This window comes from Papaver somniferum, chromosome 6 (assembly GCF_003573695.1).
Source record: "Papaver somniferum cultivar HN1 chromosome 6, ASM357369v1, whole genome shotgun sequence".
Lineage (NCBI taxonomy): Eukaryota > Viridiplantae > Streptophyta > Magnoliopsida > Ranunculales > Papaveraceae > Papaver > Papaver somniferum.
The window spans coordinates 145,001,744-145,025,111 of record NC_039363.1 but is presented as its reverse complement, the minus strand read 5'-3'; the positions used below and the strand labels follow the sequence as shown (position 1 = coordinate 145,025,111).

The following is a 23,368-nucleotide window of genomic DNA, read 5'->3' as shown; positions in this document are numbered from 1 at the left end:
TGTGAGAACTGTGTCTGATTTTTCAATGTTTGTGTATACTTCTGCTTCACATATGATGGTCTTATTACTCTATGTTGATGATATTATATTAACAGGATCATCAGAAATTTTGCTCACTGATCTTATCAAATATTTGAGAAACAATTTTGCTATGAAGGAATTAGGGAACTTGCATTATTTCTTAGGATTAAAAGCAATCAGATCAGAAGATTGTATTATGTTGTCTCAAAATAAATATACTGTGGAATTACTCTCTAAATCTCACATGCTAGACTATAATCCTTGTAGTACTCCAGTTGCAAAAGGACCTAGAGTATCTATCAAGGAAGGGGTTTTATTACCAAATGCTACTGAGTACAGAACTATAGTGGGAATGTTGCAGTATTTGTGCTTAACTAGGCCTGACATTTGTTTTACTATAGATTATGTTAGCCAGTATATGCATTCCCCTACTGACATTCATCTGCTACTAGTTAAAGGGATCCTTAGATACTTAAAAGGTACACTTGGTTATGGAATAACATTAAGAAAGGGAGATATTGAATGCTTAACAGCTTATACTGATTCATATTGGCGTAGTTGTCCTGAGACAATAAGATCCACTTGTGGGTATGCAATTTTTCTGGGTAATTCTTTAATCTCATGCTCAAGCAAAAGCAGCCTACAGTGTTTAGAACAACAGCAGAAGCAGAATATAAAAGTTTGCCAGTTGCTACACCAGAGTTAGAGTGGCTTGCATCTCTATTTTCTGAATTACATCTTTCACTTAAGCAGCCTATTACCTTGTTTTGTGATAACACAAATGCAATTTACTTATTTTCTAATCATGATTCTCATTCTAGGGCAAAACATATAAAAATTCATTATCATGTTGTCAGGGAGTTAATAGAACAAGCATTCCTCACAGTTCATCATGTCTCTTTAGAAAATCAGTTTGCAGATTTGTTTACAAAGGGACTATGTGCTCCTATTTTTACTTCACTACTGCACCAGTTACTGGGACTTCCTACTTCTTCAGATACTTCCACCAATACTTCAGTTCGTTCTTCTACTTCTTCAGACATTTCTGTTGTTGTTGCTACTGAAGATATTTCTACATTCTCAACTGCTATTACTTAGTCAGTTGGTGTCTGATAAAAAAAATTTATGCTTTGTCTTTGTTTGTCCAAACTGATTAGTCCTTCATACTATTAGTTTGAGGGGGGCTAATAAGTATAGTCAAATTGTACTGACTTTAGTCCAGTCAGTTGGTGTCTGTTTCAGTGTCTGAGTAAGTGACTGTTTTAGAAGTCTGTGTCTAACTGTTTTACTGTATTAATAGCTGTCTGAAACAGACAGACAAATCATCTTTTCCAATATTGTAATAATATCTTCTTCTTCAATAATTCTCTTCTTGATTTCTTTGCTGATTCAAACCTACAATCTTGATAATCAAAATATAGAATTCTCACAATGATTAAAGTCTCCTAACAATTTTTTTCTCTTTTATCTCTTCCCATCTCATCCACCCACCACCGGCGATGCCCCTGCAACTGCCGAATCAAAACATAGAAGAAACCCATTGAATCAAAACATAGAAGAGTAGGGTTTTATGGCTGATCAAAAACAAGATTTGGGTTTTCGCCATTGAATTGAACAATTAAGAAACGAGGTTTGAACATAAATTCTTTATTTCAAACTTGTCAAAGCAATCATAGTCGGGAGAGATCAACAACTTCAATTTGTAAATTCTCATCACAAGTCAGTATAATTATGTATTATGCATCATCACAACTTTGATCATAATGATTCTGGAAAAATTCATTTTTCTGCTCCTCATAATGAATGTATGTTAAAAGAAAATGGACCTTCATAGGAAACGGGACCTTGGGTTGTTCTTGTCATAATAGAGTTCATGTTCTTGTATTCAAGGAACATGGTTGGCTTTTTGTTGGGATTTATGATGTATTAAGTTTATCGTCCTGATGCACCTGAGTATTTATTGGGTAATCTTTATAGGGTCGTTTTTTATGAACTTGAAGGTTTGTTTTGGGAAGTTGAATCAGATGAGCAGCCAACGGATACTACTGAAACTAAATTGAATTTAGAAAGATATAAGAGGTAATTGAAGCTTTAGTTATTGAAAATCAAAAAGTAATCACATTATAAGCTTTTTTCCTTGAAGATCCGATACGGAGGATATAGAGAAGATTTATACTGTAAAAAGATATTTGTTGTTCGGAATAAATGGGAGAGAAAAAAATTAAAGATATTGCATACTTTAAAATCTAAAATAGAAAGTAAAAAACAACAAAAAAGAAAAAAAAAAAAAAAGGAAACTAGGGAAGGGATTTTGACCAATAGCATTGGTCGGAATGTGCACCCCTATTCTAGAAGGGTAAACAAATTTGGACTCAGCAAAGTTTCTCTTCTTACTACTACTGTATTGTCCTCACAATCTTTCTAGTTTGTTTATTCTAATTGAATCCATTCATATAAGATTTGTCTATTAGCTCGTTAATCGGATAGAAATCCGCGCGATGTTGGATTGGATGCACAAGCCAAATTTGAAATTTGCTATGTATTGGTACAGATGGGGCCAAATTCAATTGAAATTTCCCAATCCCAATCGCTAGCTGCTATCCATCCATATTTAACTTTGACCCGACCAAAGTCAAGTTACAAAGACTTACTAGAAACGGATACGGTGGTCCAATTTAAGGCCCAAATAGCTAGAGTCTTAGCATGGGCATATCCGTCCTTACAAGACTCATCAAAAGGCTAAACAAGGTCTTAATGTTTCGTTCATTGTGCTCGTAATCGCACTCCAAATCATCACAACGGTTGGAAGTTAGAGATTCTCTCTCACTCTCACTCTCACACACACTCACCGTTCCCCCATCTTAACAACTACTGTGCAATGGAAGCAGCTCAATTCCCAGTGATCAAACAACCGGTGCCGATTTCCCAAATACCACCACCTCCGCCGACAGAAATCCCTCGAACTCCGTCGTCTCCGGTCGTAAATCTGCAAATTCCCGATTCAAAAGATATCATAACGCCACCACTAGTTGCCAAGCCGTCGAAATCTTCCTCTCCTTCAACGTCTAACCACAATGTCATCAGCATACCTAGTTATTCAAGTAAGTATTTCACTTTTCCCCCTGTTTACAAACCCTAATTTCTTAGATTTATCTTTTTCTTTGATTATTTTTTAAGTAAATTCGTCGTTGTCTTTTTTTGTTATTAGGATGGTTTTCGTGGGATAAAATTCATGAAACGGAGACACGTTTTCTACCTGAATTCTTTGATGGGAAGTCGACTACGAAAAACCCTAGTGTGTATAAGTATTATAGAGATACTATGATTCAAAAATTTAGAGAAAAGCCTATGAATAAGATTACTTATACGGAGATTCGGAAAATGCTTGTTGGTGATGTTGGTTCCATCCGTAGAGTTTTTGATTTTCTTGAAGGTTGGGGTTTGATTAATTATACTGGCATGGTTCCGATGAGGTCAAAAGAAGAGAAAGGGAGTAGTAGTACTGGTAGTGTTAAGTCGAATGAGGGGGTTATTAGTGTAAGTCCTTACCAGCCTTCTCCTTTGTCTTCTTCAACCAAAGAAACCGCCAAGAAATTCTGTAGTGGATGCAAAACTGTTTGCAGCATTGCTTGTTTTGTTTGTGATAAGGTAATTTAGTTTTTTCTTGTTTCTTGAATGAAAAAGTTATTTAGATATTCTACATATTGTTGATGTGCCATCTTACTTTCTGATGGTGGTTGCATATGCGTTATGATGAATCTCTATTGCTTTACTTTTAAGATTTAAAATGTATTTTGCACCTGATAAGCAACATTTGGTCACCTGTAATACCAAAGATCCCCTTGAAGGCTTGAACCAACCAACGAGTTAGACCATCCTAAGTGAGTCTGTTGTGCTCAACTTATGTTTATAACGGGGTTATGTTATGCGGTTAAATGTTAAGTTAAGGTAAATAGATTATGGTGTAACAAAGTCTATTCTCAAAGATAACATATTCATGTTCCTGATCATTTATTGTGTTGGACAGCATGATCTTACTCTATGTGCAAGATGCTATGTTCGCGGAAACTATCGTGTGGGTGTCAGTGCTACAGAATTCAGAAGGGTTGAAATCAGGGAAGCAACTAAGACGGGTGACTGGACAGAAAAAGATACTCTACACCTTCTTGAAGCCATTCAGCACTTTGGTGATGACTGGAAGAAGGTAGCTGAGCATGTTGGTGGGAGAAGCGAAAAAGAGTGTGTTGCTTGTTTCATCAAACTTCCCTTCAAGGAACAATTTGTAGGCCCTCCAGACTCTGCAGAGGTTGACAAGTACTACGATACAAAAGACCAAAGTGAGACTGAAGCTGGAGCAGAGAATGTTTCCTCATCTTCCCCAGCAAAGAAAAGGTGCCTTACACCACTCGCTGATGCAAGCAACCCAATTATGGCCCAGGTATTTACTTAATTACACCATGTTAGAAATAAGGGAAGTTATATAGGATTCTATGGTTTTGGTTAAGTTTGATTTAGTGGTTGAAACACTCTCGTTGAATGATTGGTCCTCTGCTATATATGAATTATTAAATGAGTTGCCTAAGGGCATAAGATTTGAGGGGTGGAGACAGAAGTTAAATGAGTTGCCTAAGGGCATAAGATTTGTGGGTGGAGACAGAAGTTAAATGAGTTGCCTAAGGGCATAAGATTTGAGGGGTGGAGACAGAGGTATCTGTATTAATGTTATATCTGATGTGTTTTCAGGTGGCTTTCTTATCTGCTATGGCTGGGTCTGGGGTTGCAGAGGCTGCAGCTCGAGCAGCTGTGGCAGCTCTTTCTGAGGAGGACCTTCTTATTGGTCATAAAGGGATCAGAGAAGGATGTGGGTCTCTCCCTGCTGAAACGGGTAAGGACTCCTATTTTAGTATTAGCTAGCAGTTAGTGTGTGTGAGCTACAGTATTTAACACCTTGAGTGGGAGCTGGATGGAGGCATGCTGAACTTGTTGTTAGATGAAACCTAGGGAATGGGATAGAATAGTGTTTGAATTACATAAGGTGGTATAATTTATACAATCAAATAATTATTCACCCTGAAGTATGAACTAGAAAATGGTTTACAGTATTTGGTTCATAACAACTTTATATGTAGTGCTTAGAAAATCCACATGTTAAACTGTTCATGTCTGAATCTCTCAATTGCTTGAAACCAACATATGACCTGTCAATATATCAAAGGTTAATACCCCTCGCGGAAATAATTTTCATCGGACGGGGACTTTTTTTGGTAGGCTCTTTGGATAATGTAGGGCATTTTATGTATCACGAACTAATGGTATTTATAACATGCCTCAGGTGTGGTATCTGGTGCTACTAATGATGGCAATTCCACATTGTCCAAATTGGAGGAGTCTGTATCTTGTGCTCCGGACAATGACAATTCCACCTTGAGCAAATTGGAGGAGGCTGTACCAGGTGCTGCTGACAATTCCACCTTGAGCAAATTGGAAGAGGCTGTTGGAGAAGCACAGGTGTCTCTTAAGAAGGAAGAGCAAAATCCAGAGAAATCCATATCAGACATAGTAGAAGTTCAGGTATGTCTATTTCCAAGTTTGTTTCGACGTGAATTTGAAGTAACCTTACAATTTTGGTGAAATCCCGTCCAAGCATCAACACTTGTGCGTCTTTTCTTTTTCTTTTTTGCAGATGAAGGAAATTCAGGAGAAAATTGTTCATTTTGAGGAAATGGAACTGCACATGGAGAAAGAGTGGCACCAATTGCAGGATATGAAAAACCAGTTTTTTGCTGATCAACTGGCATTTCTATATCATAGTAAAACTCCATCAAACAAGAATGCAAGCATAGAAAAAGGGAGTGTTAATACAACTGATATTGTGACATGACTTTGCTCACTTCGGATGGCTATATAGTATGTTGCATACAAGGAGAATCCAGAAAAGCTTTGAAGGCTTCGCGAATATATATGTAATCTAAGTCTCTGCTCTTCATTGTGATGTGAATGAGGTGGTATAAAATCATGCTAATATTTCACTTAAAAGAGCCACATGATATACCATCTATTCATTGTAAAGAATTGACCTCTGAAAATGATCCATTTGAACTATAGCAATTTGAAACAAGATACAACCTTCACATCTTGCACACTGTTTATGCGCTTGTATGTTCTCATTGTTGCTAGTTTGTACAATCTACTTATTTAGCTTTCAGTTAGACGTGGGCAAAAAGTTGTAGCTGTGGATTTGGATCCACAAAGCTGGATCAATTGCACCAAAGTACATCCTCTATATGGTATATTCATACATGAGATTAGAAGAAATAACTACTCTGTGAGAGTTTTGTTTTTGCTTCTGCTCCTCGGGACCTTACATCTCATCACCAGCCTTGATTCTTCACAGAACCTCGTCCCCCTGGTTTGCATTATAAACATCACCAATTTAGGAGTCATGTTGAATGCAATGGACAATCATACAATTCTGTGTTAGTTTCTCACCACAAACTTCTCCATTCGAACTTTTACTGTTCAAGTTCAGTTCTGGTTCTGTATGTTTAAAGAACCTCACCATGTTACTCAAGTAAACTTGAAGGATGATACAGTCTGCAAAGAAAGTGGAACATGTTCAGTAAAGGAGGTTTGGAAGTTTGAAGGAACTAGTCTAAACCACGCAAAACAATTGAGCTTGTTTAGCTCACCTTCTGAACATTGGAACTGTATTTGTCTGTTTCTTCTTCCATAAACTACAACAATACAATATGTCCTTTCTCAATTTGCACTAATAACATTGCAAGTAGTAGGGCAAGAAGAGAAAGGGAAAGGAAATGTATTTGGAGTATGGTTATATGTAACAGTTACCTGCCCTGTTACAGTAAACAATCTGTTGTAATAGCCGTTGTTAGCCATCCCGATCTTGGAAAATATGTGTCTGCAACTCTCACCTGGTTTTTGTAGTGTATATTCGATATTATAAAACCCTGCACATACATGGACGGAAGAGAATTAATCAAATAATGTTAAGTAAAATTAACAACAACTGCATTTGTACCCCTTCAACTGCAGAAAGAAAAAAAGTGCCTGGACGGATAAATACCATTTGAAGATTTGCAGGCGACAAGTTTTGCGGCTGCACCTGGAGGGTTTTGCCAACTTCTATCTAGTCCACTAACCTGTTCATCAAACAGATTTCGACTTCTCAAATAAGAAGAGCAACAGACCATGTTTCAAGTGAAATAAGTTATCCATTCATTCGCATTGACTGGAATATCAAACGAGAGGGAAACTTCATTGAAAGCAAAAACGCACTACTATTTACCAGAGTCTCGGCAAACTCTTCAACTTTGCCGAAAGATTCCATTCTTGTGAAGTCAGCACCAAGCAAGGTGATAAAAACACTAACTGAAGCAAGCAAATTCCATTTCTCTCAATTAAACAAACTTCACAGAAGCCTGTAATAAACATATGGATTCATGTCAAACTCTCAGACAACTAAATACCATTGGATTCAGAAGCAACTTGTGGGTAAAATCCAGTTAAAGCTCTGATTCCGTTGTTCTTTCCTTGACCAACTTGCCAATCTGCACAAACACATGTATGGGAATTAGTACTACTATCTATAGTTACCAACTCGTGGGGTAGCTGTTCCAATGATGGGTTTGCTACTTTGCTCCTCATAAGGTAACCACTCTGAATCCCCTCGAGGCCACTTAGGAGTTTCTTAAGTGTCTACCTCCTCCATACGGCCTCATGGGATGATACTCACTTTGTTACTACTGGATTGCAAATAACAAATAACTCTCACCTTCAGGGACCATAATCTTGTATTTATTTGTTTCATCTGAATAAACCCGAAAATTGTCTGCAAAATTTCAACCAGATCGAAACAATTTAACTCAAGCCAAATCGATTTCAGTATTTGCTAATGCAGAAAGCAGCGGAAGAAGAACTTACCCTTCTCTTCTGCTGCTGCAGCAGAACCAATGAATGGAGAGTAAGAAAATGCAGCAAATGTGGCTATCTGAATTAAAGCTTCTCTCCTTTTTGTGTTCTTTGATTGTTCTTCCTCTTCGATGCAATTACTAAAAAAACAATAATTCAAACAATAAACAATAGTAATGTCTCAGATAGGATGACAATAGACAATTGAAACATTATGATACTATGTTTGGTAAATTACCCTGAACAATTGTGAGTAGTTCTCTGGCTGCACTGAACAATTGACTGATTTCTCCAATTTCTCATTCCTGGTGTACAAAAACATCCAATAAATCTAGACATATAAGGAGAAATTAGTTCTAAAACTCTACATAGTTTGTTGGTTTTGTAAGAGTTACCTTTAGAGTTGTTATAGGGTATGGAATTGCAGGGTGGAGTTCTTCTCCCGAGTGACTGAAAACAAAGAGAAGAAGAAACTGAAGCCATTTGAAGTTTCTGAAACGATGAACTTTACATTCTGTTTTTAAATATATCCATCCGACTATTATTACTTGCTGTTTTAGTCCACTGACGCTCCTTGAGCCACTACCCACCAGTTTCACTTCACTTATCTAGATTTTTACACTTTTCCTCTTCGGCCCCCGAGGGTACCGAGAACATTTAGTAAGAAACCTTATCTAGGTGGTTCGCATTCCAATAGAGGGGTTTCACAAACAAGAGAAAAAACAGTCCCCGTAATTTCGTAAACTCCTTATTTAAAATATTTTTTGTTGGGAGATATATATATTTAAAAAATATAGTTTTGTAATATTATATCAAACTTATAGAATTAGTGTGGTGGTATTATTTTGGGCTCCCACACTATAGACTTGGTTCAAGTCTCACCCCATGCATTTGACTAGATATATTATATATATCTATAATACTTAAAAAAATCCGGGAGAGCGGGGCCTTGGGGGTCTTGGGAGGTCTACTGATTTAAAAGTTAATTTTTTTTTAAGATTTAACTTCTGATTTCCATAACGGTTTTTTGTCAACTTAATATTCTCAATTAAATTCATTAATTTCGGTTTTATATTCTAGTCGTTTTATTACTGTTATGGAGGATTTTAAGTATATAGTTATTATTGATTTAATTCTCATTAAACCGAATTGATTTCCTTTGAGTTATAAAAGACAGTTTTTGGAGAAAATGAATTACTGAGTTTTTTCATCTATTTGTATTCTGAGCAAGTGTAAGATGGAGTAAAGTTGGTTCGATTTCTCAAGGTGCAGAGAAATCGAACAAGAGAGAATCAGTTGTTTTATCCCATTGGTGTTCGACAAGTTTTTGACTGCCAGCACAATCAAGAGGCAGAGTCGCGAAATACCTTAAAGATAGCGACCTAGTCCGCGACTCAGCTGTTTGAGATTTATTTTGTGTGAATTTTCTTTATTGTTTCCAACAATTTTAAGGTACTCGATTTTGCTATGGAGGTTGAAAATAAGCGCGTTGATGATACCAACAAGCCTTTCAAATTTGAAGGGTTGCATTTCAGAAGATGGAAGCTGAAGATGTTCTTTTATCTCAAACTGATGAAGCTGCATATGATTGTGTCGAGTATTCATCCTGGAATCCTGGAACCTGCTGCTGATAAGACTGTTGCTGCTGCTGATGCCGGTGGTGCTGTTACCGATCCACCTCCTACCGGTGGTGCCAAAGAAGTTGTTCCTCAAACTCCTGAGGAGAAACGGAAGGACATTGACAAATGGGTCGATTATGACTTTGATTGCAAAAACTACATTCTTAACGCATTATCTGATGATTTATGTGAGTATTATTCAACTTTTGAAACTGCTAAAGATGTACGGGATGCATTACAGAAAAAATATGACACCGAGGAAGCTGGTTCAAAGAAATATGTTGTGAGCCGGCATGGGAGATACCAAATGGTGGATGATAGATCAGTTGTTGCACAGGCTCATGAACTTCAAAAAATTTACCACGAAATTGTGGCCGAAGGTATGAAAACTGATGAACAATTTCAAGTTTATGTAATGATTGACAAGTTACCACCTAGCTGGAAAGATTTTCGTAATACTTTGCATCACAAGACTAAAGAATTTTATCTTGAAAGTTCGATTGTTAAGCTCAGGGTTGAGGAAGAAGCTCGGAAACAAGATAAGAAGGAAGAGATTCTCATTGTTTCTAACAATAAGACTCATCCCAGCTTGAAACCTAAGAAAAAGGATAAGAAACCTAACCCGAACCAGAAGAAAGGAGGAGGAAGGCCTAATCAAAACAAGAACCAACATCCATCGAAAAATGGACAGAATTCCAATTCTGAGTTTCTTTGTTATACCTGTGGTAAACCAAACCACATGGCTAGGAATTGCAGGATTAACAAGGAAAAGAATAACGCACAAGCTAATGCTGTGAGTGACGTTATAATTGCCATGGTATCTGATCCATAGTTCTACATGGTTGGTGGATCCGATGGGTGGTGGATAGACAGTGGTGCTTCGCGTCATTGTTGTTTTGATAGGTCAATGTTTAAGACTTATGTTGAAACCAAGGATAAGAAAGTGTTGTTGGGAGACTCTCACAGCACTATGGTGAAAGGTTCTGGTACGATAGAGTTGAAGTTTACTTCTGGGAAGACACTCATGCTGAAAGATGTCCTTCACACTCCAGAAATGAGAAAGAACTTTGTTTCGGGCTATCTTCTCAACAAGGCTGGGCTGTTTCAAACTATTGGGTATGATATTTACACTATAACTAAGAATAAGAGTTTTGTAGGAAAGGGTTATGCTACTGATGGAATGTTTAAGCTTAATGTTGATGCTATGAATAAAATTGAATCTTCTTCTTATATGGTTTGCAATTTTAATGTTTGGCATGGTAGGCTTTGTCATGTGGGTAAAATGTTAGTAAATAACATGAGCAAGTTAGCTGTCCTCCCTGAATTTTCTGAAAATGAATTTGAAAAATGTGAATACTGCAGTCAAGCAAAAATAACCAAAACTTCACATAAATCTGTTGTAATAGAATCCAAACCACTAGACTTAATACACTATGATTTGTGTGAATATGAAGGTATCCTAACTAGAAATGGCAAGAGGTATATCATGACGTTCATTGATGATTTTTCTAATTATACTTATGGTTATTTGTTGAGCCATAAGAATGAAGCTATTGAAAAATTTAAGATCTTTATTGCTAAAATTGAAAATCAATTTGGTAGAAAAATTAAGAAGTTTCGTAGTGATAGAGGCACTGAATATGATTCTGCTCCTTTTACTGAAATTTATCAAAGTAATGGCATAATACATGAAAGAACTGCTCCATATAATCCTCAAATGAATGGAAAAGCTGAAAGAAAGAATCGCACACTGACTGAACTTATTGTTGCATGTTTGCTTAGTTCTGGTGCTGCTTCCCATTACTGTTTGCCATGTTTTGAATCGCATTCCCAATAATAAAACCAAGATATCTCTTTATGAAATCTGGAGAGATAGAAAACCTAATGTCTCTTATTTTAGAGTTTGGGGTTGTTTAGCTTTCATTAGAAAACCTGATCCTAAAAGACATAAGTTAGATTGTAGAGCTTATGAATGTGTTTTTATTGGTTATGCTCAAAACAGTAAATCTTATAGGTTCTTTGATATTAATAATAAGGTTATTATTGAATCTATTGATGTTGGTTTCTTTGAAGAGAGATTTCCTTTTAAATCTAGAAATAGTGGGGGTAATAGTGGGGGTTCTTTACCTAGTACTTTACCTAGTTCTGATTCTGAACCTAGAAGTAAAGAAACTAGGATCACTGAAGTTGAACCTAGACGTAGTAAAAGATCTAGGACTGAGACAAAAGATAAAGATCCCGATTTTGAATTTTACGCTATAGAGGAAGAACCTTCTAATTTACAAGAGGCGTTTAGTTCTGCAGAGTCTAGTTTCTGTCAAGAAGTTGTAGATAATGAATGGGATTCTCACATGTCTAATGGAACTTGGCATATAGTAGATTTACCTCCTGGTTGTAACCCTATAGGTTGTAAATGGGTTTTGAAAAGGAAACTCAAAACTGATGCAACAGTAGATAAGCACAAGGCTATACTGGTTGCTAAAGGATTTAGGCAACGAGAAAACGTAGACTTTTTAGATACTTATTCTCCTGTTACTAGATTAACATCAATAAGTGTTTTGATTGCTGTTGCTGCTGTTCATAATCTTGTTATTCACCAAATGGATGTGAAAACTTCTTTTTTGAATGGTGAACTAGAAGAGGAAATTTACATGGAACAACCTGAAGATTTTGTAATTCCTGGACAAGAAAATAAAGCATGTAAGAGTAAGATAGAAAAATCTCTTTATTGTTTGAAACAAGCTCCTAAACAATGGCATGAGAAATTTGATAATTTAATGATTTCAAATAATTTCAGAATAAATGAGGGTGACAAATGCATCTATTATAAATCCGAGAATGATGTGTGTGTGATTGTTTGCTTGTATGTGGATGATTTGCTGATATTTGGTTCCAATTTATCTGTTGTCAATGAAACTAAAAGCATGCTTAGTTCGAATTTTGACATGAAAGATTTGGGTGAAGCTAGTGTAATCTTGGGAATCAAAATAACTAGAACTGATAGTGGTATTTCTTTAGATCAATCTCACTACATTGAAAAAATTCTGAGGAAGTATGAATATTTTGATTGTAAACCTGTTTGTACTCGGTTTGATCCTAATTTGAAATTTTTTAAGAATACTGGAGAAAGTGTTAGAAAATCTGAATATGCTAGTATAATTGGAAGTCTGCGTTATGCAACTGATTGTACTAGACCAGACATTGCATATGCAGTGGGAGTTCTGTGCAGGTTTACCAGTAATCCTAGTTTGGAACACTGGGATGCTATTAAGAGGGTTATGCGGTATCTGAAAAGAACCACAAACCTAGGATTACACTATAAGAGGTATCCCGCATTCCTTGAAGGATTTAGCGATGCTAATTGGAACACTCTTTCAGATGATTCCAAGGCCACCAGTGGATATGTTTTTACTATTGCTGGGGGCGCTGTATCTTGGAGATCAAAGAAACAGACAACTATAACCCAATCTACGATGGAGGCTGAATTGATGGCACTAGCAACAGCTAGTGAAGAGGCAGGATGGCTAAAGAGTCTATTGTCAGACATTCCAGTATGGGAAAAACCGACACCAGCCACTTTGATCCACTGCGATAGTACTGCAACTATCGGAGTAGTAGAGAATTGTTATAATAACAATAAGAATCGACACATATGTTGAAAGCACGACACAGTTAGAGAATTTCTCACAACTGGCGTTGTTAGAGTAGATCATGTGAGATCTGAAGGAAACTTAGTTGATCCTTTGACGAAAGTATTAGCAAGAGAAAAGGTATGGAATACCTCTAAAAGCATGGGAATTTTGCCCGTTAGAAGTTGATTTATTTGTAATGGATACCCAACCTAGAAATAGGTTCAAAGGGACTAGACGAAGTTATAAATGATATGATAGAGTCATGCATTCCCATGGCATGATATCCTGAAGTGGGAAACATGATGAGTTTTTAACTCTTAATGATGTCTATAGCTCTTAGGTTAGAGTGGGATACACATGAGTATTCTTGATAGACTCACCTATACGAATGTGAAGGTGTGGCCGCCTTCTATGAGAAATTGGGCATTTCTCTAGATCATTTGTTAAAAAAAGGGGATAAGCACATGTCCTTAATGTGCGAACTTAAGGAATTTAGTCTAGATATAGTTGTGTTTGTTAAACAATCTAATATTAGTTAGAGTTCAAGACGCAAGTCACTCTAGTCACCTGGTACTTAGAAAGTTTAACACTATGCAGAGGTTCAAGTTGAAAGGCACCTTTGCAGATGCACAACTATACAGCACTTGCTCAATGTTTTTAAAATATAAGTGGGAGATTGTTGGGAGATATATATATATTTAGAAAACATAGTTTTGTAATATTATATCAAACTTATAGAATTAGTGTGGTGGTATTATTTTGGGCTCCCACACTATAGACTTGCGTTCAAGTCTCACCCCATGCATTTGGCTAGGTATATTATATATATCTATACTACTTAAAAAAATCTGGGAGAGCGGGGCCTTGGGGGTCTTGGGAGGTCTACTGATTTAAAAGTTAATTTTTTGCAGATTTAACTTCTGATTTCCATAACGGTTTTTTGTCAACTTAATATTCTCAATTAAATTCATTAATTTCGGTTTTATATTCTAGCCGTTTTATTACTGTTATGGAGGATTTTAAGTATGCAGTTATTATTGATTTAATTCTCATTAAACCGAATTGATTTCCTTTGAGTTATAAAAGACAGTTTTTGGAGAAGATGAATTACTGAGTTTTTTCATCTATTTGTATTCTGAGCAAGTGTAAGATAGAGTAAGAGTTGGTTCGATTTCTCAAGGTACAGAGAAATCGAACAAGAGAGAATCAGTTGTTTTATCCCATAGGTGTTCGACAAGTTTTTGACTGCCAACACAATCAAGAGGTAGAGTCGCGAAATACCTTAAAGATAGCGACCTAGTCCGCGGCTCAGCTGTTTGAGATTTATTTTGTGTGAATTTTCTTTATTGTTTCCAACAATTTTAAGGTACTCGATTTTGCTATGGAGGTTGAAAAGAAGCGCGTTGATGATACCAACAAGCCTTTCAAATTTGAAGGGTTGCATTTCAGAAGATGGAAGTTGAAGATGTTCTTTTATCTCAAACTAATGAAGCTGCATATGATTGTGTCGAGTATTCATCCTGGAACCCTGAAACCTGTTGTTGATAAGAGTGCTGCTGCTGCTGATGTTGTTGGTGTTGTTACCGATCCACCTCCTACCGGTGGTGCCAAAGAAGTTGTTCCTCAAACTCATGAAGAGAAACAGAAGTCCATTGAAAAATGGGTCAATAATGACTTCGATTGTAAAAACTACATTCTTAGCGCATTATCTGATGATTCATATGAGTATTATTCAGCTTTTGAAACTGATAAAGATGTATGGGATGCATTACAGAAAAAATATGACTCCGAGGAAGCTGGTTCAAAGAAATATGTTGTGAGCCGGTATGTGAGATACCAAATGGTGGATGATAGATCAGTTGTTGTACAGGCTCATGAACTTCAAAAAATTTACCACGAAATTGTGGCCGAAGGTATGAAAACTGATGAACAATTTCAAGTTTCTGTAATGATTGACAAGTTACCACCTAGCTGGAAAGATTTTCGTAATACTTTGCGTCACAAGACTAAAGAATTTTCTCTTGAAAGTTTGATTGTTAAGCTCAGGGTTGAGGAAGAAGCTCGAAAACAAGATAAGAAGGAAGAGATTCTCATTGTTTCTAACAATAAGACTCATCCCAGCTTGAAACCGAAGAAAAAGGATATGAAACCTAACCCGAACCAGAAGAAAGGAGGAGGAAGGCCTAATCAAAACAAGAACCAATACCCATCGAAAAATGGGCATAATTCCAATTCTGAGTTTATTTGTTATACCTGTGGTAAACCAAACCACATGGCTAGGAATTGCAGGTTTAATAAGGGAAAGAATAACGCACAAGCTAATGCTGTGAGTGACGTTATAATTTCCATGGTATCTGATCCAGAGTTCTACATGGTTGGTGGATCCGATGGGTGGTGGATAGACAGTGGTGCTTCGCGTCATTGTTGTTTTGATAGGTCCATGTTTAAGACTTATGATGAAACCAAGGATAAAAAAAGTGTTGTTGGGAGACTCTCACAGCACTATGGTGAAAGGTTCTGGTACGATAGAGTTGAATTTTACTTCTGTGAAGACACTCATGTTTAAGCTTAATGTTGATGCTATGAATAAAATTGAATCTTCGGCTTATATGATTTGCAATTTTAATGTTTGGCATGGTAGGCTTTGTCATGTGGGTAAAAAGTTAGTAAATAACATGAGCAAGTTAGGTGTCCTCCCTGAATTTTCTGAAAATGAATTTGAAAAATGCGAATACTGCAGTCAAGCAAAAATAACCAAAACTTCACATAAATCTGTTGTAAGAGAATCCAAACCACTAGACTTAATACACTCTTATTTGTGTGAATATGAAGGTATCCTAACTAGAAACGGCAAGAGGTATATCATGACGTTCATTGATGATTGTTCTAATTATACTTATGTTTATTTGTTGAGCCATAAGAATGAAGCTATTGAAAAATTTAAGATCTTTATTGTTGAAATTGAAAATAAATTTGGTAGAAAAATTAAGAGGTTTCGTAGTGATAGAGGCACTGAATATGATTCTGCTCCTTTTACTGAAATTTATCAAACTAATGGCATAATACATGAAAGAACTGCTCCATATAATCCTCAAATGAATGGAAAAGCTGAAAGAAAGAATCGCACACTGACTGAACTTATTGTTGCTTGTTTGCTTAGTTCTGGTGCTGCTTCCCATTGGTAGGGTGAATGTTTGTTGACTATTTGCCATGTTTTGAATTGCATTCCCAATAATAAAACCAAGATTTGTCCTTATGAAATCTGGAGAGACAGAAAACCTAATGTCTCTTGTTTTAAAGTTTGGGGTTGTTTAGCTTTCGTTAGAAAACCTGATCCTAAAAGACATAAGTTAGAAAGTAGAGCTTACGAATGTGTTTTTATTGGTTTTGCTCAAAACAGTAAAGCTTATAGGTTCTTTGATATTAATAATAAGGTTATTATTTAATCTATTGATGTTGATTTCTTTGAAGAGAGATTTCCTTTTAAATCTAGAAATAGTAAGGGTTCTTTACCTAGTACTTTACCTAGTTCTGATTCTGAACCTAGACTAGAAGAACCTAGAAGTGAAGAAACTAGGATCACTGAAGTTGAACCTAGACGTAGTAAAAGAGCTAGGACTGAGACAAAAGATAAATATCCCGATTTTTAATTTTACACTATAGAGGAAGAACCTTCTAATTTACAAGAGGCGTTTAGTTCTGCAGAGTCTAGTTTCTGGCAAGAAGCTGTAGATAATGAATGGGATTCTCACATGTCTAATGGAACTTGGCGTATAGTAGATTTACCTCCTGGTTGTAAGCCTATAGGTTGTAAATGGGTTTGGAAAAGTAAACCCAAACCTGATGGAACATTAGATAAGCACAAGGCTAGACTGATTGCTAAAGGATTTAGGCAACGAGAAAATCTAGACTTTTTTGATACTTATTCTCCTGTTACTAGATTAACATCAATACATGTTTTGATGGTTGTTGTTGCTGTTCATAATCTTGTTATTCACCAAATGGATGTGAAAACTTCTTTTTTGAATGGTGAACTAGAAGAGGAAATTTACATGGAACAACCTGAAGGTTTTGTAATTCCTGGACAAGAAAATAAAGTATGTAAGCTATAAAAATCTCTTTATGGTTTGAAACAAGCTCCTAAACAATGGCATGAGAAATTTGATAAATTAAGCTTTTCAAATAATTTCAGAATAAATGAGGGTGACAAATGCATCTATTATAAATCCGAGAATGATGTGTGTGTGATTGTTTGCTTGTATGTGGATGATTTGATGATATTTGATTCCAATAGATAACGTGTTGCACAGGCTCATGAACTTCAAAAAATTTACCACGAAATTGTGGCCGAAGGTATGAATACTGATGAACAATTTCAAGTTTTTGTAATGATTGACAAGCTACCACCTAGCTGGAAAGATTTTCGTAATACTTTGCGTCACAAGACTAAAGAATTTTCTCTTGAAAGTTTGATTGTTAAGCTCAGGGTTGAGGAAGAAACTCGGAAACAAGATAAGAAGGAAGAGATTCTCATTGTTTCTAACAATAAGACTCATCCCAACTTGAAACCTAAGAAAAAGGATATGAAACCTAACCCGAACCAGAAGAAAGGAGGAGGAAGGCCTAATCAAAACAAGAACCAACACCCATCGAAAAAGGGACAGAATTCCAATTCTGAGTTTCTTTGTTATACCTGTGGTAAATCAAACCACATGGCTAGGAATTGTAGGTTTAACAAGGAAAAGAATAACGCACAAGCTAATGTTGTGAGTGACGTTATAATTGCCATGGTATCTGATCCAGAGTTCTACATGGTTGGTGGATCCGATGGGTGGTGGATAGACAGTGGTGCTTCGCGTCATTGTTGTTTTGACAGGTCCATGTTTAAGACTTATGTTGAAACCAAGGATAAGAAAGTGTTGTTGGGAGACTCTCACAACACTATGGTGAAAGGTTCTGGTACGATAGAGTTGAAGTTTACTTCTGGGAAGACACTCATGCTCAAAGATGTCCTTCACACTCCAGAAATGAAAAAGAACCTTGTTTCCGGCTATCTTCTCAACAAGGCTGGGATGTTTCAAACTATTGGGTATGATATTTACACTATAACTAAGAATAAGAGTTTTGTAGGAAAGGGTTATGCTACTTATGGAATGTTTAAGCTTAATTTTGATGCTATGAATAAAATTGAATCTTCTGCTTATATGGTTTGCAATTTTAATGCTTGGCATGGTAGGCTTTGTCATGTGGGTAAAAAGTTAGTAAATAACATGAGCAAGTTAGGTGTCCTCCCTGAATTTTATGAACATGAATTTGAAAAATGTGAATACTGCAGTCAAGCAAAAATAACCAAAACTTCACATAAATCTGTTGTAAGAGATCCAAACCACTAGCCTTAATACACTCTGATTTGTGTGAATATGAAGGTATCCTAACTAGAAATGGCAAGAGGTATATCATGACGTTCATTGATGATTGTTCTTAATTATACTTATGTTTATTTGTTGAGCCATAAGAATGAAGCTATTGAAAAATTTAAGATCTTTATTGCTGAAATTGAAAATCAATTTGGTAGAAAAATTAAGAGGTTTCGTAGTGATAGAGGCACTGAATATGATTCTGCTCCTTTTACTGAATTTTATCAAACTAATGGCATAATACATGAAAGAACTGCTCCATTTAATCCTCAAATGAATGGAAAAGCTGGAAGAAAGAATCGCACACTGACTGAACTTACTGTTGCTTGTTTGCTTAGTTCTGGTGCTGCTTCCCATTGGTGGGGTGAATGTTTGTTGACTGTTTGTCATGTTTTGAATCGCATTCCAAATAATAAAACCAAGATATCTCCTTATGAAATTTGGAGAGATAGAAAACCTAATGTCTCTTATTTTAGAGATTGGGGTTGTTTAGATTTCGTTAGAAAGCCTGATCCTAAAAGACATAAGTTAGAAAGTAGAGCTTATGAATGTGTCTTTATTTGTTATGCTCAAAACAATAAAGCTTATAGGTTCTTTGATATTAATAATAAGGTTATTATTGAATCTATTAATGTTGATTTCTTTGAAGAGAGATTTCCTTTTAAATCTAGAAATAGTGGGGGTAATAGTGGGGGTTCTTTACCTAGTTCTGATTCTGAACCTAGATTAGAAGAACCTAGAAGTGAAGAAACTAGGATCACTGAAGTTGAACCTAGACGTAGTAAAAGAGCTAGGACTGATACAAAAGATAAAGATCCCGATTTTGAATTTTACGCTATAGAGGAAGAACCTTCTAATTTACAAGAGGCGTTTAGTTCTGCAGAGTCTAGTTTCTGGCAAGAAGCTGTAGATAATGAATGGGATTCTCACATGTCTAATGGAACTTGGCGTATAGTAGATTTACCTCCTGGTTGTAAGTGATAGACACATTTATATGTGTATTTTGATCTCAATTATGTGTACTGTTAGTGCTCGATTTTATACTTATTTGATTATTTGATGTTTTTGTAGGTGTTTTTGGAGAAATAAGCTTTTGCGGGAAAATTGGCTCGAAAAGTGGTATTTGCGCTTTTGTGAGAAAATTACTATTCAGACCCTCAGTTTGGATAAGGGTAACCTAATTACCAAGGGGCACCCAAATCACTATCAACACCCCAACATCAGGATAAGGGGCGACCATCTTCTACATTTGAATTATCAGTTTTGGCGGGAAAATGAACCATCACACCTGCAGATTAGGGTTCGAGATTCAAGCGATATTTAAAGAGATTCAAGGGAAGATTATTGTTGGGATGATCCTGCTAGAGTATAATGGAGCTGGTAAGGGTGTTTTGATCGACCATAATTGGCAGCATGATCGTGTTGGAGCAGAACGGAGAGGATCTATCACGGACATCCTGATTCGGTAGAAGGTGGAGTTATATTCGGATTTGGTTGTCGGGTTGGATTGGTAGGAACCTATTTTGATTAAACAGGGAAGGTAAGGCGGCCAGATTTGAGAAAAGATGAGTAGTTATCGATTTGCATCAAAACAGAGAGTTGCATATATTCTCGGTAATTTTTAGATTATTCCGGGAAAGATACAGAAATAAGATTCTTTGTTGAAGTTAAGACTATCTTTGAGAGAGTATGGGACGTTGGATTTGGTTTGGAAGACGCGTAAAGAAGCTGCAGAGAGTATTCTCGTGACTTTTGGCCGAAGAAAAATATTTAGGTTTGGAAGATTTAACTCGAGTTTTAAAGGGTTATTGTGGATAGGCAGCTGGGATGTCGAGCAAGGGAGTCGAGAGTTGGGGGGAGCCAACAGAAGGCTACAGAGATCAGCAGGAGAAGTTGCAGAGAAGGAGTTTCTGCTGGTATAGAAGAAGAAGCTGCAGAACATAAGACACACAGAAAAAGTCGCAGAGAAATATCGTTCTTCAACAACAGTACAAACATAACGTTTATAAACAGCAGGTACATTAGGTTTTTAGCCACTATTCTTCTTTGTAACAGCGACGTCTGTAACATCATTACAGCGTTGCAAATCTATGTGTTATACAATTTCTCCAATAAAACACCTTTTTGAGCTATGGATTATTATTTTGAGGGTGTTTTTGATATGAGGAGCTAAACCCCAACACTGGGACGACGGAGGAATCCCTTTTTCATCATTGTGGTAATTCTATTAATTCTTTATATGACTTTTTGCACTAAAATTGAATTGATTTATGATTGCTCTTGAATGGTTGTGATTTCAATCGATGGGTCATGCTTAGCTTAAGTGGTTTGATGTCCCATGCTTTAGATTTACAGTCATTACTTTCGGAATCTACTTTGGCAAAGAATAAGAGTCAATAATATTTATTATATGAGATATAATTGTGTAGAATTGATTTTTGAACCACATGAGTATGAAAATTGGTGAAATCCTGAGTCTCAATACCTCTCGTTATTGTGACATTTTTTTTTTGTATATATATTTTCTTTATTATTAAGTCTGAAATCGAGTCTACACAAGTCCGAGTTGAACGAACTTTATTTACCACTGTAAAAACCACATCAATTGAATGTGTTTTTATTGGTTATGCTCAAAACACTAAAGATTATAGGTTCTTTGATATTAATAATAAGGTTATTATTGAATCTATTGATGTTGATTTCTTTGAAGAGAGATTTCCTTTTAAATCTAGAAATAGTGGGGGTAATAGTGGGTGTTCTTTACCTAGTACTTTACCTAGTTCTGATTCTGAACCTAGAAGTAAAGAAACTAGGATCACTGAAGTTGAACCTAGACGTAGTAAAAGAGCTAGGACTGAGATAAAAAATAAAGATCCCGATTTTGAATTTTACGCTATAGAGGAAGAACCTTCTAATTTACAAGAGGCGTTTAGTTCTGCAGAGTCTAGTTTCTGGCAAGAAGCTGTAGATAATGAATGGGATTCTCACATGTCTAATGGAACTTGGCGTATAGTAGATTTACCTCCTGTTTGTAAGCCTATAGGTTGTAAATGGGTTTTGAAAAGGAAACTCAAACCTGACGGAACAGTAGATAAGCACAAGGCTAGACCTGTTGTTAAAGGATTTAGGCAACGAGAAAACATAGACTTTTTTGATACTTATTCTCCTGTTACTAGATTAACATTAATACGTGTTTTGATTGTTGTTGCTGCTGTTCATAATCTTGTTATTCACCAAATGGATGTGAAAACTGCTTTTTTGAATGGTGAACTAGAAGAGGAAATTTACATGGAACAACCTGAAGGTTTTGTAATTCCTGGACAAGAAAATAAAGTATGTAAGATAGAAAAATCTCTTTATGGTTTGAAAAAAGCTCCTAAACAATGGCATGAGAAATTTGATAATTTAATGATTTCAAATAATTTCAGAATAAATGAGGGGGACAAATGCATCTATTATAAATCCGAGAATGATGTGTGTGTGATTGTTTGCTTGCTTGTATGTGGATGATTTGCTGATATTTGGTTCCAATTTATCTGTTGTCAATGAAACTAAAAGCATGCTTAGTTCGAATTTTGACATGAAAGATTTGGGTGAAGCTAGTGTAATCTTGGGAATCAAAATAACTAGAACTGATAGTGGTATTTCTTTAGATCAATCTCACTACATTGTAAAAATTCTGAGGAAGTATGAATATTATGATTGTAAACCTGTTTGTACTCGGTTTGATCCTAATTTGAAATTGTTTAAGAATACTGGAGAAAGTGTTAGACAATCTGAATATGCTAGTATAATTGGAAGTCTGCGTTATGCAACTGATTGTACTAGACCAGACATTGCATATGCAGTGGGAGTTCTGTGCAGGTTTACCAGTAATCCTAGTTTGGAACACTGGGATGCTATTGAGAGGGTTATGCGGTATCTGAAAAGAACCACAAACCTAGGATTACACTATAAGAGGTATCCCGCAGTCCTTGAAGGATTTAGCGATGTAATTGGAACACTCTTTCAGATGATTCCAAGGCCACCAGTGGATATGTTTTTACTATTGCTGGGGGCGCTGTATCTTGGAGATCAAAGAAACAGACAATTATAGCCCAATCTACGATGGAGGCTGAATTGATGGCACTAGCAGCAGCTAGTGAAGAGGCGGGATGGCTGAAGAGTCTGTTGTCAGACATTCCAGTATGGGAAAAATCGATACCAGCCACTTTGATCCACTACGATGGTACTGCAGCTATCGGAGTAGTAGAGAATTGTTATAATAACAATAAGAATCGACAGATACGTTGAAAGCACGACACAGTTAGAAAATTTCTCACAACTGGCGTTGTTAGAGTAGATCATGTGAGATTTGAAGGAAACTTAGCTGATCCTTTGACGAAAGGATTAACAAGAGAAAAGGTATGGAATACCTCTAAAAGCATGGGATTTTTGCCCGTTAGAAGCTGAGTCATTTGTAACGTATACCCAACCTAGAAATAGGTTGAAAGGGACTAGACGAAATTATAATTGATATGATAGAGTCATGCATTCCCATAGCATGATATCCTGAAGTGGGAAACAAGATGAGTTTTTGACTCTTAATGATGTCTATAGCTCATAAGTTAGAGTGGGATACACATGAGTATTCTTGATAGACTCACCTATACGAATGTGAAGGTGTGGCCGCCTTCTATGAGAAATTGGGAATTTCTCTAGATCATTTGTTAAAAAAAGGGGATAAGCACATGGCCTTAATGTGCGAACT

At 36.3% G+C, this 23,368-nt stretch overlaps 2 protein-coding genes across 2 annotated transcripts; one reads left to right on the top strand and one right to left on the bottom strand.

Moving 5' to 3' along the window:
* The first annotated feature begins 2,793 nt into the window (after positions 1 to 2,793).
* On the top strand, positions 2,794 to 6,157 carry LOC113289672 (SWI/SNF complex subunit SWI3B-like). The gene is made up of 6 exons (XM_026539000.1): positions 2,794 to 3,122; positions 3,230 to 3,669; positions 4,049 to 4,459; positions 4,765 to 4,906; positions 5,354 to 5,592; positions 5,705 to 6,157. Exons 1-6 carry the CDS (start codon positions 2,900 to 2,902, stop codon positions 5,900 to 5,902), a joined length of 1,653 nt encoding a protein of 550 aa, XP_026394785.1. The 5' UTR covers positions 2,794 to 2,899; the 3' UTR covers positions 5,903 to 6,157.
* Positions 6,080 to 8,522, bottom strand: LOC113289673 (psbP domain-containing protein 3, chloroplastic-like). Its single transcript, XM_026539001.1, has 11 exons — positions 8,346 to 8,522; positions 8,189 to 8,255; positions 7,963 to 8,090; positions 7,814 to 7,870; positions 7,509 to 7,589; positions 7,328 to 7,410; positions 7,106 to 7,181; positions 6,871 to 6,989; positions 6,711 to 6,755; positions 6,511 to 6,615; positions 6,080 to 6,427 (listed from the first exon to the last, which is right to left on the bottom strand). Exons 1-10 carry the CDS (start codon positions 8,431 to 8,433, stop codon positions 6,589 to 6,591), a joined length of 771 nt encoding a protein of 256 aa, XP_026394786.1. The 5' UTR covers positions 8,434 to 8,522; the 3' UTR covers positions 6,080 to 6,427; positions 6,511 to 6,588.
* Positions 8,523 to 23,368: the final 14,846 nt, after the last annotated feature.

Coding starts and splice junctions, on each gene's coding strand:
- LOC113289672 (XM_026539000.1), top strand. CDS start 2,900: ATGGAAGCAGCTCAATTCCCAGTGATCAAACAACCGGTGCCGATTTCC. Junction 4,460..4,764: donor GCAACCCAATTATGGCCCAG/GTATTTACTTAA, acceptor ATGTGTTTTCAG/GTGGCTTTCTTATCTGCTAT. Junction 5,593..5,704: donor CAGACATAGTAGAAGTTCAG/GTATGTCTATTT, acceptor TCTTTTTTGCAG/ATGAAGGAAATTCAGGAGAA.
- LOC113289673 (XM_026539001.1), bottom strand. CDS start 8,433: ATGGCTTCAGTTTCTTCTTCTCTTTGTTTTCAGTCACTCGGGAGAAGA. Junction 8,256..8,345: donor ACCCTATAACAACTCTAAAG/GTAACTCTTACA, acceptor TTTGTACACCAG/GAATGAGAAATTGGAGAAAT. Junction 7,871..7,962: donor TGCAGCAGCAGAAGAGAAGG/GTAAGTTCTTCT, acceptor GAAATTTTGCAG/ACAATTTTCGGGTTTATTCA.